The sequence below is a fragment of the Saimiri boliviensis genome, chromosome 13 (assembly GCF_048565385.1).
Source record: "Saimiri boliviensis isolate mSaiBol1 chromosome 13, mSaiBol1.pri, whole genome shotgun sequence".
In the NCBI taxonomy this organism is placed as follows: Eukaryota; Metazoa; Chordata; class Mammalia; order Primates; family Cebidae; genus Saimiri; species Saimiri boliviensis.
Window position 1 is genome coordinate 44,134,055 of NC_133461.1, and position 16,443 is coordinate 44,150,497.

A 16,443-nucleotide genomic window follows, 5' to 3' on the forward strand; every position below is an offset into this window, starting at 1 on the left:
CAGACACCAGAATTGCTGTGTTTTGTTTAGAATTTTAAAGCCAAATGTGAGCTGAAAACTGGAGTTGTGTTGTGTGAGTATGCATGTTTACCTAGTGGATGGAGGGGGCCTCAGCTTAGTCCTCGGAAGAGTACGCCCGTCATCTGTTATTTCTTTTGCTTTCCTAGCTTATCTAATTATGCATGACAAAAGAGTCAATTGTTTGATTTCAGAGATTAGTCCACTGTGCAGTATAGCAATGTAACAGTCGTATTCATCATTAATAGAGAATGTAATGGGGTGCTCAATTGTCACAGTCTACTGTTATTTCCTGATTTTTTTCTACACAATAGTCTATTCTTTTCTGTATGTTTGTCTGTCTGTCTTGCCTTTCTCTCTCTTTCTCTCTATTTTTTAATCCAACCATTTAGAAAGTCTTTAAAGAGTGTTTGCTTAAAATTTCTGGCTTTCCATTGCAAAGTTCTCCAGTGCATAAACCAGAAAACAGTATTTTCCTATCGGTAATCAAGACAGGAAGCTAGGAACAGAAGAGAGCAGCCCTCCAAACCCTTCTCCTCTGTCTCCCTCTTGCCAACAGATGTTTGTCAGGCTGTTTGTAGATGAAAACTTGGACCGAATGGTCCCAATCTCTAAGCAGCCCAAAGAAAAGATCCAGGCTATCATTGACTCATGCAGGCGACAATTCCCTGAGTATCAAGAGCGTGCCAGAAAACGTATACGTACTTACCTCAAGTCCTGCAGGCGGATGAAAAGAAGTGGTTTTGAGATGGTGAGTTTTGAATTAAAACACAGCCCTAGACTCCATCAAAATCCCACATGTAAACCATGACACTATTTTTTTTCCATCTTAGTGTCTTTTTTTTATTTTTTTCCATAATGTCAGGTCAAAGGGGTTTTTGTTTGCTCGTTTGTTTTTTTCCCCTTCTCCTTTTCATCTTCCTGAAGTATTTATTCCCTTTGTTTATTTAATAAGGAACATCTTGTGAGTTCAGTGCTCACAGAACCATGTGGTACCATGCCACAGAAAATAAGGGTGATATGAGTAAATACCAGTGAGAACCAGTATCTCGTTCATATTTGTTTTCTTTCTGTCGCTACTAAAGTGGGCATGAGGTTATTTAAGTCGTGAACTGAAGCACCAGTCACTGCTTGAGATGGCACCTGAGAATGGCATTCTCTAAAACAAAAGGAAATGGATCCATCTAAGGGATATTGTTTTTATATCACTGGTTAACAAATAGCAGGCCTTGAAACTAAAGATCAGAGAATGAAAATGCTCAGGTGAAAGAAATATAAGGATTTGTTGTACTGGATATGTTTGTGTGCTGGTGGATGGTACCATGAGCTTTCATATTCAGGTGGACTTTATAGACAGATGAGATTATGTTGACATTAGATTATTTTATAGGGTGGAGATTAGAAATCAATGATTCTTAAACTTTATTCTATTTCACTTTGCTCTAATTGTTACGTCTGGAAATAATGCACACATTTACAATGTATGCCTTGCCCATTTGTTTATTTTTTATGTATATGAACAGTTTCAAAATTTTGTGAAACCATTTTTTTTTTCTCTTCTTATCTGAGAAGGCTGCATAAAAGCCTAGGCGGTTAATGTTTGTGATCTGTGAATCTAATTAGGTGTAATTGGGTAGGAGCTGGTGTACACAAGAGAGGTTTCAGAATATGTCTGTACCAATTATCTCAGATCATAAAATCTCCACAACTGGATATAAAAGGCCATGCTTTATGAAAAATAAATCTAATAAAATCTAATGTTTGATCAATAAATACTATATTCATTTTCTTTAGATTTATCTAACCTAATGAGTTACATAACTATTAATCTGTAGACAAATATATCAAGTTCTTGTTAAGTCTATTGGCTTTGATGCTCAAGTTCAGCAAATTCTCTGAAGAATATTTATTGTTCCAGAAAAGAAAGCCTCTCTCCGAGGTGTCCTGATCTTAAATTCATAGTAACAGAAAAGGCCATAGAAAACACAGTGTTATGAACAAGATAGGATTGGCCTCTATTGAGTATCATCTACAGTAGGTGATACGATTTCTTTTTTGTTTCCTGAATTTGCATTATGAGACTTTCACCATGCTGCCTACATGTATTTTTGTAAAAGTCAAATGAAAATATTTGGGGAAGATATAAACTAAGAGACTTTTAGTCCATGAATCCTCTTATATCCTAAGTTTTGCCACTGTACCAAGTTAAACCAAATAGCCTAGATATTTAAGTTTAATGATCTCAATCTCTTGAAAAATTACGTTTTTAAAAAGTTAGTTACTTTGAATATTATGCAATCAACTTTTTTTGTTTGTAGAAATAAATCTCATGCTAGTTTTTGTATTGTCAAGGTCATTGTACTAGGCTGCTAAATGTCCATGACAAAAAACCTAATTTCAGAAGTTTCTTCTAGAATGTAAAGCAAGAAAAATAATTCTTTTCCCTGAGGAAGTGGAATGCTTTCACGTGTTCTCAACACCAGAACTATGAGCCTTAATATGTTCACTTTTGTGCCTTACTACCAGGGAGTTCAGAGCCAAACTCTCTCCAAGTCTTTCTGTTTAATTTATCTTGGTGGAGACAACTTTCCTTGGTGGATTTGATATTTTTTAATGGAAAAAAGGAGATATAAATTTAGATGCAAATAAGTAAATAATCTAATTATGAAAGCACCAGAAAGCAAACCTTTCATGTTTAGGAAATAATATATATTTTTTAGAGGATTTAACTTTTTGATCATTTGCTTCTATTTGTCTAACACAGCTCATAGTGGACGGATCAGACTTTATTTTCAATACATAGTTTCCCTGATATCTTCACCATTGGAGAAATACAGTGACACTTGTTATTTCTTAACAAATAGAGTTTTTATAAAAATGAATTAAGTGATTCTTTAAACTAAAAATTATATCAAAACTATACCTAGCCTTTTGTATAAGATATTGATAAACACTTTATAATACCTGTGTAGCTATGAATATTCTTCACACAATATGAGTACAGCTATGCATTTCTCTCTGTCCACCAATTAACTTAATTGATGCTAATTAACAAACACATTTTATTTGAATTTTCCACTTGCTATTTAAACTAACTCTTGCCCTCTTTCTTGTATTTGTCATTTACCATCCCCCAGGTTATATTCACAGCATCTAAGATCTTTATTTATAATCTTTATTTTTAATTGCAGCCTCTGGTATCCTCCTTAATAATATTGACTTCCTAGCTGATTTCACAATTCTTTTACCTTTCCACTTCAGGGATCTGGATGCCTATTTTACTTCAGTCTTTATTAGCATGAATATACCTTGGTCTTAATCATCATTCCAAGAGCCTGCACTAGCAATATTAAAATTTTCAAAATTTTCTAAATGTTCTCAAGCATTCTCTTGTGACTTTACAGAGGAAAGGTCTTGTTCTTATTTGCCCTGGATAAATAAATCTCGCATCTCTGCCCCCATATAATTCTATCTTCTTCAGAACATTGCTTCATCAACCATCCATACTCTTTTATATGTTCAGTTTTCCCTTTTCTCTGAGAGAAACATATAATCTCTTTTTTTCTTAAAAAAAAAGTTTTCAAATACCTATCTATCTATCTATCTATATAAATACATATCTTACTCTTCCACAATCTAAGTTCATCTTTCTTTGTCAGGTTTCTTGGAAGAGCATTTTATACTCACAGATTATACTATTACCACCAAATTCTTCAGTAGTCCTTCACATTCAGATTATTCAGACTGTGGTTCTCATCACTATGTAGTCAGCCTACAGATCTGCAAGGTCTGTGTCTGTGAATTCAATCGACTGATTGAAAATATAAGGGGAAAAAAAGAGGGTTGTGCCTGTATTCAACGTGTATAGACATTCTTTTCTTGTCATTATTCCCTAGACAACACAGTATAGCAGCTATTTATATGTCATTTACATTATATTAAGATTTATAAGCAAGCTAGAGATGACTTGAAGTATATGAGACAATGTGCCTAGGTAATAGGCAAATATTATGCCACTTTATTTAAGGGACTTAAGCATCCTCAGAAGTCCTAGAACCAATCCCACACAGATACCAAAGGATGACTCTACTGAATTAGTTCTTATAAAGATCACAGGCTGGGCATGGTGGCTCACATCTGTAATCCCAGCACTGTGGGAGATTACAGGCAGATCACAAGGTCAGGAGATTGAGACCACCCTGGCTAACACTCTGAAACCTCATCTCTACTAAAAAAAAAAAAAAAAAAAAAAAAAAAAATTTGCTGAATGTGGTGGCATGCACCTGTCGTCCCAGGTATTCAGGAGGTTGAGGCAGGAGAATTGCTTGAACTCAGGAGACAGAGGTTGTAGTGAGCCCAGATGGTGCTATTGCACTCCAGCCTGGGTGACAGAGCCAAACTCTGTCTCAACAAAACCAAACAAACAAACAATCATATGACCGCCTTTGCACAAAACTCAAAGTTTGTATACTCAACTAAAACAAACTAATTTTTTTGAGACTTGTTTCTATTCCTCCTCATTTACTCTTACCTGCTTTTGGGCAGTTCATACAGTTCTGTGTTTAGCCACGTACTGTATATTACCCTAACCACATTTGCAAATGTCTGCCCATGTGCACAGTATTCTATTCTCTAAGTACAATACCAGAAATCTACAAATCTTTTGTATTTCATTTCGAATGTCAGCCAGACATTAGAGCAATGATAATTATGTCACACTGAATTCTTTATATTCTCCAGCACCTATTTTCTCCACTGATATTCCACCTCATTTTTCAAGCCACCAGTAAGTTCCTCTTGACTTGCCTACTGTTAATAACACCATCTTGTCACTTACATCATTGCTCAAAAACGTAGAATGAGATTTTACTGTTTTTGTGTTTTGTATTTTACCACTCACTAAATTCTGCTTATTCTTTCTTTACTCTGTTTCCTGAGTAAATCTTATAATTTCTGATTTTATGTGCTATTATTTTAGTTCTAGTCTTTCATACCTCATACCTATACTTTTGCTTAATCCTTCTAACTCAACTCCCTACTTTCATCTTACAGTCTTCACACACACTATGTCTAGGCAGAGGCAGAAATAAGATTTGCAAAAGCTGAAGACTATATGACTTACGATCTTTTTGAAAAGAAAAGTACTATACAATTATAAGAAAAAAATTAGGTAGAAAAATGAATGTGTATTTGCAGTTTTAAAATATACTACAAAAAATGTAGAAACCACTGAAGTCTGGAAGATTAAAACACTTCTTCTAACATCTAACATCATTAGACAATTTTCAGATGCACTTACATATAAATCCTTCTGGATTTTAAAATGACTTTCCCTTCCTTCCTGGAATGCTTGTAACATCCAAGAACTCCAGCACTCAAGAGGCCCATCCAATTGAGGTGTCCTATGCCTTGCTTTATTGACTTTATGATAAATCTGCTTTTGTCCCTAGAGTAGTCTTCTTCAATTCTGGCTTTGATAGCATGAAACTCTGTCATCTCAGAACAAATTCCAAATTTCTTACTATAATGTTTTAGCATATGACCTTTTGAAACTGAGAGACCTAGCTTCAATTCCTTGCTTAGTTCAATTCCTGTACCAGTGCATTGTTTCTGAGTCTCTTCTAAACGATGGGGCTGTTGGGGTGTTATACAGGATCGTGTATGTATAATGTTTAGCAAATAATGTGGTATCTTTCTACCTTTCCTTCTAATATGTTCAAATTATTTTCTTTCACACCTTAGTTCATCTTATGAGACTGCTGCTCCTTTCAATGCGGTGTCTCTTGGTCCACTAATATTTTTATGATTCAGGGATTATGGGTACCCTTTGTTCATTTTTTTACTAAATGCATTAAAATTAAAGAATAACTAGGTTGTGAAGAACATAGCCAATATATTTTTCAAAGCTACTCATCATTGTATCTTTTACTTTTAGCAAGATGTTGACCTGAGCCCCATGGGGTATGTTCTTTTCACATACACACACCCCACCCAGCTTCCCACCAAAAACACATACAAATCCCGAATACAATACAGCAATTAAAAAAATACTCAGCTAAGCTCAAAAGAAAGAAAAGGAAATTTCCAGATACCTGAAATGAGTAGGAAAATCTTAGCCAGAATTGTAAGCCCTTAATTGCATGCATGAATGTCCACCCAAGTTCAGGATACATGCATTTTAGTTTCCTAGCAGACAGGCACATAAGCTGAGAAATGTATATAAAGTTAGGGCCAAGAAAGGCTAGTCCTCTATTTTTCTCTATCTAAAGGGAAATAAGAAATGCCCTAATACAGCTTTTAGGAATAAAAATGGAATACATTTTAATTAAGCATTGAAATTAAAACCTTACTAAATGGGTTAAGTAGATTATAAGATTCAGCCAAGGAGAAAGTAAACTGTAACACAGAAGTATGCAAGTTACCCACAGGAAAAAAAGAGAAGATAAATATGAAAAAGAAATTAGGATGGAGATTAGGATGATAAAGATAGATTTAATAGGCATTCCAGAGGAGAAATTAGAATAAAGAGGCAAATTGAAAAAGATGATGATGAGGAATTTTTCAAAATTGATTGGACCTGAATCCTAATAACAGATAAGTAGATTAGTATTAAACAGTATGTATTAAAAAAATCATACCTTGGGATATTACTATAAAACCACAGAAGAGCAAATAAATTCTTAAATGTGCCAGAAAGAAACAACAGATTATCTACAATAGAAAAAAGCATGAACAATTTCTTCAAAGTACTAAGAAAAAACGCTTCAAGAAAAACTACTTTTAATTCACAAATCAATGCCCAGCTCAGCTCTACTTTCAAAGTGAGGAGGAAAGAAATACTTTGGATAATTTCTGAGGCTACTACTCACACAGCCTGACCAATTCCAGAGGAATTCCTCTATCTTAAGAAGGAAACTGAATCCAGGAGGAAATAATAAAAAATTAGTAACATTGGTGAGCGTCTAAAGAAAAGCAACCGGATTTGTTAGTCAGTGAACCTTGGTTCTTGTCTGTGCTTTTCCAGTTGCTACTTGTGGATTTTCTATCTCTGAGCTTTAGTCTCAACCTGGAAAAGAAGAATGGAAATGATAGCTCTTATCCTAAAGATGAAAACCAAAAGGACTTGAAATAATAAATGTAAAAACTCCTAGGACAGTACCTGGTACACCTAGTGTGGCACTTGGTGCATGTGAGAAAAATAATAAAATGCAATTTTTCTGAAATTGAATTTCACGGTTCCCTTTTCTGGGAAACCTGCACTGTCCCAATCTGTTGAGCTACTACTCGAAGGACTGAATCAACTAGGTCTTTATCTATTTAATCCTCACTGCTAGCTAACAGCAGCCTCAAATCTTCCTCTCTTCTGTGTGCAAATTGTACTTTGTGGTACATCTTTTGTAGTTTTATTTTATCCTGTCTTATATTGCTGTTATCTATATATGGGCCTTAGCTCTTTAAGAAGAAATTACGTTCCTTGAGTGCTACGCTTCTTAACTTGTTCATCTCTGTATCACCCACAATGTCGGCCTTAGCTCTTTAAGAAGAAATTACGTTCCTTGAGTGCTACGCTTCTTAACTTGTTCATCTCTGTATCACCCACAATGTCTTACATAATACAAGTAGTTGCTCAAGAAAGTTGCTCAATTCATGTTCAATTCAACTGAATTAAAATTGATGAATGAAAGATTGAGTGACTGGATGGATATTTACTAATGTGCTTCTTTGTGGTAGAAATTAGTTGAGAGATAAAAAAATTTTTATTGTGTGATATGAGTTTCACACAGTTTAACTGAAAATGTGGCCTAATATATTTTAAATCATTAGCATGTAATTTTTACTACAGAAAACGGTTACATAACTTTCGATTTTAACTATTTTCAACCTCTCGAAACATTAAAAAAATACTTTATCTTAGCCAAAAGGCCAAAAATTTATACATTAAACAAAATTAAAATCTATTTTGCAATTAGTGGGAATAGGTAGTGATATTAATTATATGAATGGAATTGGTATGTACTTTTTTTCACAAATAATTAGGAAAATGATATCATAATATACAATACTTGTAAGTATATGTAACGAATTTGAGAATTAAAATCTATTTTGTAGTGTATATACGAAATGTATTTTATATATTTAAAATAACTGATCATGTAGTTATAAATGAAAGCATGTTATTTCAGTTGATAATTGAGTTGATCTTGTGTCTTGATCAGAGACATTGTCAGACGAGATTAACTAAATTGTGTTTCTAAGTCTTCAACTAGAAGACTTATTAATTCCCATGTGAAAGATCATTATTAATGGCCAATAATATTCTAAAATTAAGGCCAAAACATAGACTATTAATTCATAAATGAAATATTTCTAATCAAAGCCTAGACAAAGATTAAACAGCTTATATCCTATTTCTGTTAAAACACACTTTCAAACTCCTTTTAAATTAATCAAGAGAATTTTCTCAAACAACTATAAAGTTCAAGAATTCACATATAGTGGATCCACAGGCTCCAATGTCAGGGCTTTGCTGCTCTCCTCGTTCTTAATTACGCTTCTCTTGTATATTGATTTATGTCTTAGACCACTTCTTGCAACCTGTTTGAAAATGTTGGCGTCAGCAGTTCCAGGCCTCCAAACTTAAAACTCACAACCCAAGAGGAATCCTCCAACTCCAGGACTCAGTTCTCAAGAAAGAACTTTGCTTGACCCTATTTGAATTATATGTCCACATTCTTGGATCAGTCACTGGAAACAAAAGTATTGAGTTCCCATGATTGCCCCGGACAAACTCAGATGGCCAGGGTTAATTGAGAAAGAAACTTTCCTTATTTCTTCCATCAAAACCATGTGGAATGAAGTAAGGACAGTTGGACTACTATTTTAGTTTGCGTTCACCATGTAGTCTGAAATCTTGGATTATCTATGGTTTCAAATTCAGAGCTTTACAATTTGGGGACATGATAGAGTACATGTTAAGTTTGTTGCACAACACCCATAGTGGGGCCTAGAAAAACATCACATATAAAAATATATTAGTATTTCTGCTGCAAAACATATGAATATTCACAGAAATTAGGAAAAAGTAAAACCTTAAGTATTCATTTATCACTTTTTTTCTGCCAGCTGAGTTTATCCCAAGTTTTTGAAAAATCTTTTAAGTTTATACAATATTAGAGCTTCAGAATTGCTCAAAAAATGTTGTCTTTACTAAACACACTTTTAATAATACACTTCCATGTGCATTATAAAGTTATAACCTATGTGCTAGGCATTATACTAACTTGTCCAGTAAACTCTTTGATGGCAGAGACCCTATTGAGATTATCTTCAAATCTCTAAAAATGGCACAGTTCCTGTTATATTAAAAGTGCTTATTAAATATGCTAATGACTCTGCATTTTTCGTGGACTTCTAAAAATGACTTCATAATAATGGAGCTTATTTTCCTCATTTATAATTTTCTGACTGAACCTCAGTTTTGTCATTTATAAGAATAAAAATAATAATACCTAGCGGAATAACTGAGGCTCAGACTAAATTGTGAAAATGGTCACATAGTAAGTAGCTGATTATAGAATAATACTCAGTTCAGTATGACTTAGTTGCAAGCTATCTCTATTCCACTGATATGTAAGAGTGAAACCACCTGCTTTATAGAAGGGATCCCATAGAACATGAAACTTTATGTGTATAACCTGGACTATCATGCCTTTAGGTATAGATATGCCACTTGGGGGAGATAGTGGGTACATACCATCCAAATTACAGAATTCTTAATACATATTTTATAAAGTAACAGGATTAGGAGCAATAATCTTAATTCAGCACACCACGTAAACTCTGACTACTGAATTATTTAATTACCTTCAAAGTGCTCATTCTGCTTACAACCTTGGGTGGATGTCACAGTTGCTCCCAAACTGACCTTATCTAATACTTTAGTAAGCTTTAATTTAACTGTGGAGTCTGGAGAGCATTACCACATTTACCCATGAACGTAACCTTAAATTCTTAAATTTCTTTTTGCTTTTTTATAATTGTAAAAATTCTGTGGCATCCTAAATGTACAGCTGAAGTTAAGAGGACTCTAAAGTTATTTCATTTATGGTTTTAAGACCACATAAAATGAAATGGTTAGTATGATGGTAAGTTTTAAGGGCATATATAAGAAAAGACACATTTACATCGTGCCAACAGCAATTTCATCTTAAATCCCCAATTAAAATGTGACTCTTTAAACTCCAAAAGCTCCATGTGTTGATTTAGCCATCTGTTTAATGACACAACTGCCACTGATTTGAGCGAAGATAATTATTACAGTAAGAACAGTGCTGGAGAAAGATCAACTCAGATCCCAGTTAGAATGTCAATTAATTATGAAGAGATAATTAGAATGGGTAGGTACCATTATGTTATATACAGGTAAATAAATAGGTAATAAATATTCCCAATCCAGGTATAGATCATGTGGATTGTATAATTACATCCATTTTGGATTATTTTAAATCTTCTGAGAGAGAGATCAATAGTATATATATATATATATATATATATATATATATATATATATATATATTGCTGAGCTATCTTCAACCAGAGGAGGTGCTGTTTTTCATAAATTATCTATTGAATTCATTGCATTTGGTTTTTGCATCAAAATAGTCTTATCTCTAATTATTACATGGAAGCTCTGTGTTTTATGCCCACTCTTACAAATGTAGGGAATCTTCAACATTCATTCCTGGTGAAATCTGTGACTATATCCCCTAACACACTCTGCTAATTATGTTTTAGAAAGACCATACTGTGGTAATATTAGAATAAACTCTCAACTATCAAATGTAATGAGGGAAAGGAGAGTTCAGATGAAGATGACTCTCAGAGCACATACTAAACACTAGTTTCAAATTTCTCTGTATATAATTACTTTTATAAGGAGAAAATTGATTAATTTCCTTCTCACTGTCTTAATGTTAGTACTTTTGAGTTGTTAAATGGATAGAAGCCAAATTATAGAGATTTTTTTTAAACTTTCATCTTTAATATCTTATAACCAAATACTGCACACTTGAGCCCTGTGTGTATTGGGGAGCATTGGCATTTATTATTGGCTCATTCATATTAAAAGCAAAAGGATTTTTAGCATGATTATCTCACAGGAGAGAAAGACTTCTCCACCTGGCTCCTGTATTCTCATTTTAGGCATGAAATTAAGTTTGATTATGTTTCATGTATAGTAATTTATTGACACTTCTGACTGTATTAACATTAAAATTGCATTAACTCCGATTGTATCAGTTAAGGATTTGTGGCATAATTTAGATAAGTTACATTTTTGTCTTTGTGCTATTAATGAAGATTGTAAATTTCATAATTTATAGAACTTATAGGAAATATATTAAAGGACATCAACCACTTTAAGTGAAGGGTGCTAGGGAGATCCTGATATATTCTTTGCTAAATGCAATGTGTAGTTAGCTGTGATTGAATTCTCTTACAGGAATGTGTAGTATTTAAGAATTATAGATTTATTTAAACTCACTGGGGCCTTTTAGTTGTAAAATATGAATGATAGTTTACTAGGGATCATAACTCTCAGCTTATCCTCAGACTTAGATCTGAATTCAGATATTTCCACATACATTGCTGTATAATTGTGAGCAAGTTATACAATCTCTCAGAACATCGATGTATTTTACCTAAAATGAGTAATATAAGTGCTTTTCTCAAAGATTGTTTAGGAGATTAAATTTGATAATAAATCTAAGCTTTTGATATTAATACCTGAATGTCCTAAGCACTCAATATGAGTTAGGTATTACTAACATTTATCTAAAAATTATTTTAGGATGGTACTGTATTTCTATTCTCAACATTATTGAGATGTAGTATATTTCTGTAAAAAATACATTTCAAATATATTTTTAGACTGAAATACAGATTTTGTGATTTATTCTGCCTTTTTCTCCAATGAGCTTGAGTTAATGATGATTATAATACATCCATGTAAATGGCTACCTTTGTTCTGCTTATTTCTTAGTTGAAAACTATGGTTTGTTTATAAGGCTTTTTAAAAGATTTTTTTGTTTTATTAATGACAAATTATGTAAAAGTACTAAGTATACAACAGAATTGAGGAAAAGAGTTGAAAATTAGGAGACATGATACCTAAGTTATAGATCTAGTTCCATTTGTCCTTTTGCAATTACTTGATCTACCTAGGTTTCAGTTTCTTCAAAGTTGAGGGAAGAAACTTGTATTAGATGACTTCTATGACCACTGAGAGTTGTCAACTTACGATCCTACAATAAACTCAGAACAAATCTATTTTTTAAATTATACTATTTATCTACGGGCAGTGTTGAATCAAGTATCTTTGCTTCTATTTTTTTCCCACTCAGTAAGATAGTATGCGTGATTGCTTTATCTTGAAGTTGATTTTTACATATTAAGTTATCACATGACCTTAAAATGTATCTAGTTCTACTTAGCCAGGACATTACTCTAGTTTTTGAGAAGACGAATATAACACATCTAGGGAAGATTCAACTCTCCCCATCATCTTTTCTGAAAAGGAAATTACATAAATTTTTATGCATAACAACTGTTACTGCTTTAGTAGAAGTCAAGTAATAAAAGTTGCTTTTAAAAATTAAAAATAATTTGAAAGAAAATGCTATGAAATAATGTTAATTGAAGGGATATTTTACTTATGTTCTCCCTATTAAACAAAATTTTATGCATTTAAGTTACTTGTGTGCCTATTGATACAGTGTAATTATTTAGTAAAATTCTATAGCTTTATATATTCCTAATTTTGAATGGTGATAACTGAAAAAGAAGGGAGGAAAATCAAGGTAATGAACCAAAATACCTCTCTCTGAATCCCTTGTGGCTATCAATAATTAGATTAAGAAAAGGAACGTTGTTGATATTTTATTTAGATTCTCTTAATTCCATCCCTGGAAACAAATAATTTAATAATGTAGTTTATAAACTCTCTCTCCTATTTGAGCTAAATCAAATAATTTGTTTTATTTTTTGATAATGTAATGTTCTTATTCTCATTTTTCCTATATACTTTTGCCTCAAAAAATAGCTTAATCAAGAAAGATATCAATGAATATCTAATTCCCATGTAGTTTGGATTACATTTTTGAGTCAGGCAGTGATCATCTTTTAATGAGACTGATTTTATAGTCTAATTTATTTGGCTTTGGACAATATTTTATTTATACTTATTGAAGGAGAGAATGAGATGAAGAAGCAATATGAGTTTTGAAACTATGCTTACATCTTTATGACAATTTCTTTTAGGCTTGCCTCATCTGACCCTCTTTTCTGTTCTAATTGCACAGTCCTGGCTTTCTAATTCCTTCTCAAAATGCTTATATTGCATTTTTTCCTGCCACCAACAGACCTCTTCTCTTCTCTTTTGCAAAAATAACATTACAAATATTCTACTGCTTTATTATCAAAGTTATGTAGCCATCGTTTGAGATGTCCCATGGGGTTAGCAGAGGAGGATGTACCCTATACCTTTTCTACTTCTTGCCTCCAGAGGATACTTGAGAGGGGGAGTAGTGAGGAAATCTGCTAAGGCAGCTGCAGAAATTGCTTCCTAGTTCACCCAAGGTCAGAGCCTGGTCTCTGTCTACACTATACAAATTTAACTGTGAGTGTCTGTTAAAAGGATGTGGTCTGAATCTAGAATATTATTTGAGATGTAAGCCCTGTGTTCAATTTGCTGAGACATATTTTACATGCCAGAGTTGTTAAAATGAGTCATGTAAAAAAAAGGTATGTTTCAATTTGTTTAGAAAAAAATTCAAAATGTCTCGATTAGTTCCGTTTTCTAATAAATAGCATTCACACATATTTTAGACTGAGGCTTTGAAACCCCAAAGATGGCATATATTATATATGCTCTATTCCCAAAAGATACATTTATTTCATAATTCCACATTGTTTTACTAACTCATTTGGTTTTGTTTTGTTATTATCTATCATTTGCTTATCTTAATTTAAGAAACTGTTCTATATCATTATTTCATCTTTCATTTGGACGACTTTGCCTGTAATTATGGAAAAAAGAATGAAAATCTTAATTTTTGTTTTGATTATCACAAATGATATTGAGAGCTGCAAACAATTTGTAGTTAATTATGAGTTTAGTTAGAGAATTAATTACTTTCTATGTGGGCTACACAGAAGATGGATTTCAACACATACCTATTAAATTAATATTACTCATATTTTATAAGTAAAACAAAACATGCATGTACATATAGGCAAACATATCTCACATCTAAAGAATTCAACCTTTAATATATCAAAATATTTTTTAGGACTGACTTTCTAGTTTTTAGTTATTTATATTTAAAAGCATTTTAATCACGTCAATTGGGTCACACTATAGAGTGTAAATATTCATAATATTTTATATTAAGATTGTTTGACATGGTCTGAGTGTCTGTCAGGTTTTGTTTAACTCTGTTTCAGCCCTGTCACTTGTTTTTGTTTTGTTTTGTTTTTTTTTTTCTTTTTTGTGCATGTCATATGTTATAATAGAATTAAAGACCTTGGTTTTTTTGCAAAATCCAGTCAGCAATTTTGCCACAGCCTGTTCAAACTCCAGCTTCATGGCCCAGGCTAGATACTTGTGAAAATGGATCTATGGGAATGAATGATGGATCTGTTTAGCAATGATAGCTTTAACCTCTAACTAGCTTTCATTTTTCATCTTTACAATTTCCATTTCCTCTTTCTATTGAAATAAGTTCAGTTGAAATAAATGGATACTCCTGCGCGTGTTGATGATCCTGAGAGCTCTTCTGAGAATAGCACTAGCCTATTAATGATACTGTTAATAATTTTTTCATATTTTTCTCTTTTTTTCTTTTAGTCTCGACCTATTCCTTCCCACCTTACTTCAGCAGTTGCAGAGAGTATCTTGGCTTCCGCTTGTGAGAGCGAGAGTAGAAATGCCGCCAAGAGGATGCGTCTGGAGAGACAGCAGGTACTGAGGCATCTCAAAATCTGGTGAACACCAGCTATAGCAAATGCAGCTCATTTTGATGTATGTGGAAGAGTGAAAGCTCTTGAATGGATTTAAAATACACAGAGATATAGTTTTTGTGTCTTTATGATATGAATTTAACCTTGAAAATGTGTATTCATGTGCTCAGTGAAGGTTAAATTACAAAATATTTCTGTGGTGAAAATGAACATTTGCAAAACTAACAAGTAATAATTCTGTTTAGTATCCAATTTCAAGGCCAATTACTTATTAAGAGGTTCTAACTGATCATTTCCAATACCTTTGTAATTTACCTCATCACTTATGAGGGTGACCTGATCACATTCGTTTTGAATGAAAATGAACCAACCTCTCTTTAATGTCCTCTGCTCTATTATTACGTGCCAATACCTGATGCTGGGAGTGGTGACAGTACAACCCAACTTTGAAAGGCTAGAAAGTCACAAAACGAGGGTATATATAATAAAAATCCACGACTTAGGCTTACTCTGTCATTCTTAATCATTTTATTTTATGCCAATTGCATGCTATGCTATAGTATCTCTTTTTGAGGGTGTCTGTGTAGTGTAGATGTTTACATTTTTTGTGCTTTGCTCACTGGTGTTTCCCTCAGTCCTTCCCTTGGGTTATCTGTAAATTTCTGTTTCTCCTTCATATCTCAAAAATGTTTTTCTCTTTTTTCTATCTACTTCCGTTCTTAATTATCCATAGTAAAAATCTAAATTATCACACGATATACTAAGTAGTCTGCATAAAATTTTGACACATTTTCATTTGTAAATTATTTTTACAACAAGTGAATCATATGCTTTATAATACTAATTGAGGATGAGATGAGTCAAGACTAAATTAAGTTATTCCAGTTTTGTTTCCGCTGTAAGCCAGTGGACTTCAAAGAAAAAAGCAAAAAATGTTTTTTCATTCAATAGAATACTTCAACATGTTTTAGAATGATGTCAGCTTTGATTTGATGTGTTTATTACTAAAATGTAATGTGCTAATAATTCTAAATGCTGCAAAAGATAAAGCCTTCTGTTAAATGAAAAAATACAGTATTAGTCTCAGATAAAACTATGTGAAAATATCAATTTAGAATTTGTTAATCATGCCACCAGTGTTGATTCACATGTGCATGCCCCCTGCTGAGAGTTTTATCATTGTTATATTTATAAAATATATTTTATACAATGAGTTATAGCACTATATATAATACCATCTGGCATAGTGATTAGGGGAGCACGTTCTGGAACTGGGTTTGAATCTCATTGCTACCTTTTCTAATTGTGCAAACTTCAGCAAGCTATTCCAGTTCTGCTTGCTTTGGTTTCTCCATATGAAAGACAGCAATAGTAACAGTACTCAACCTATGGAGTTGTTATAAGAAC

The 16,443-nt window shown here is 32.9% G+C and overlaps 1 protein-coding gene across 11 annotated transcripts in view; it reads left to right on the forward strand.

The window, feature by feature from the left end:
- Positions 1–16,443, forward strand: part of NOL4 (nucleolar protein 4) — a 356,765-nt gene that overhangs the window by 265,375 nt on the left and 74,947 nt on the right. For 6 of the 11 annotated variants that reach the window (XM_074383632.1, XM_003924745.3, XM_074383629.1 and 3 more), the window contains one exon: positions 14,924–15,037. In XM_074383632.1, coding sequence (XP_074239733.1) covers positions 14,924–15,037 — 114 coding nt within the window. Of the gene's footprint in view, positions 1–577; positions 770–14,923; positions 15,038–16,443 lie in introns of all 11 variants that reach the window. The other 5 variants (XM_003924743.4, XM_039463837.2, XM_074383627.1 and 2 more) reach the window with 1 other exon arrangement.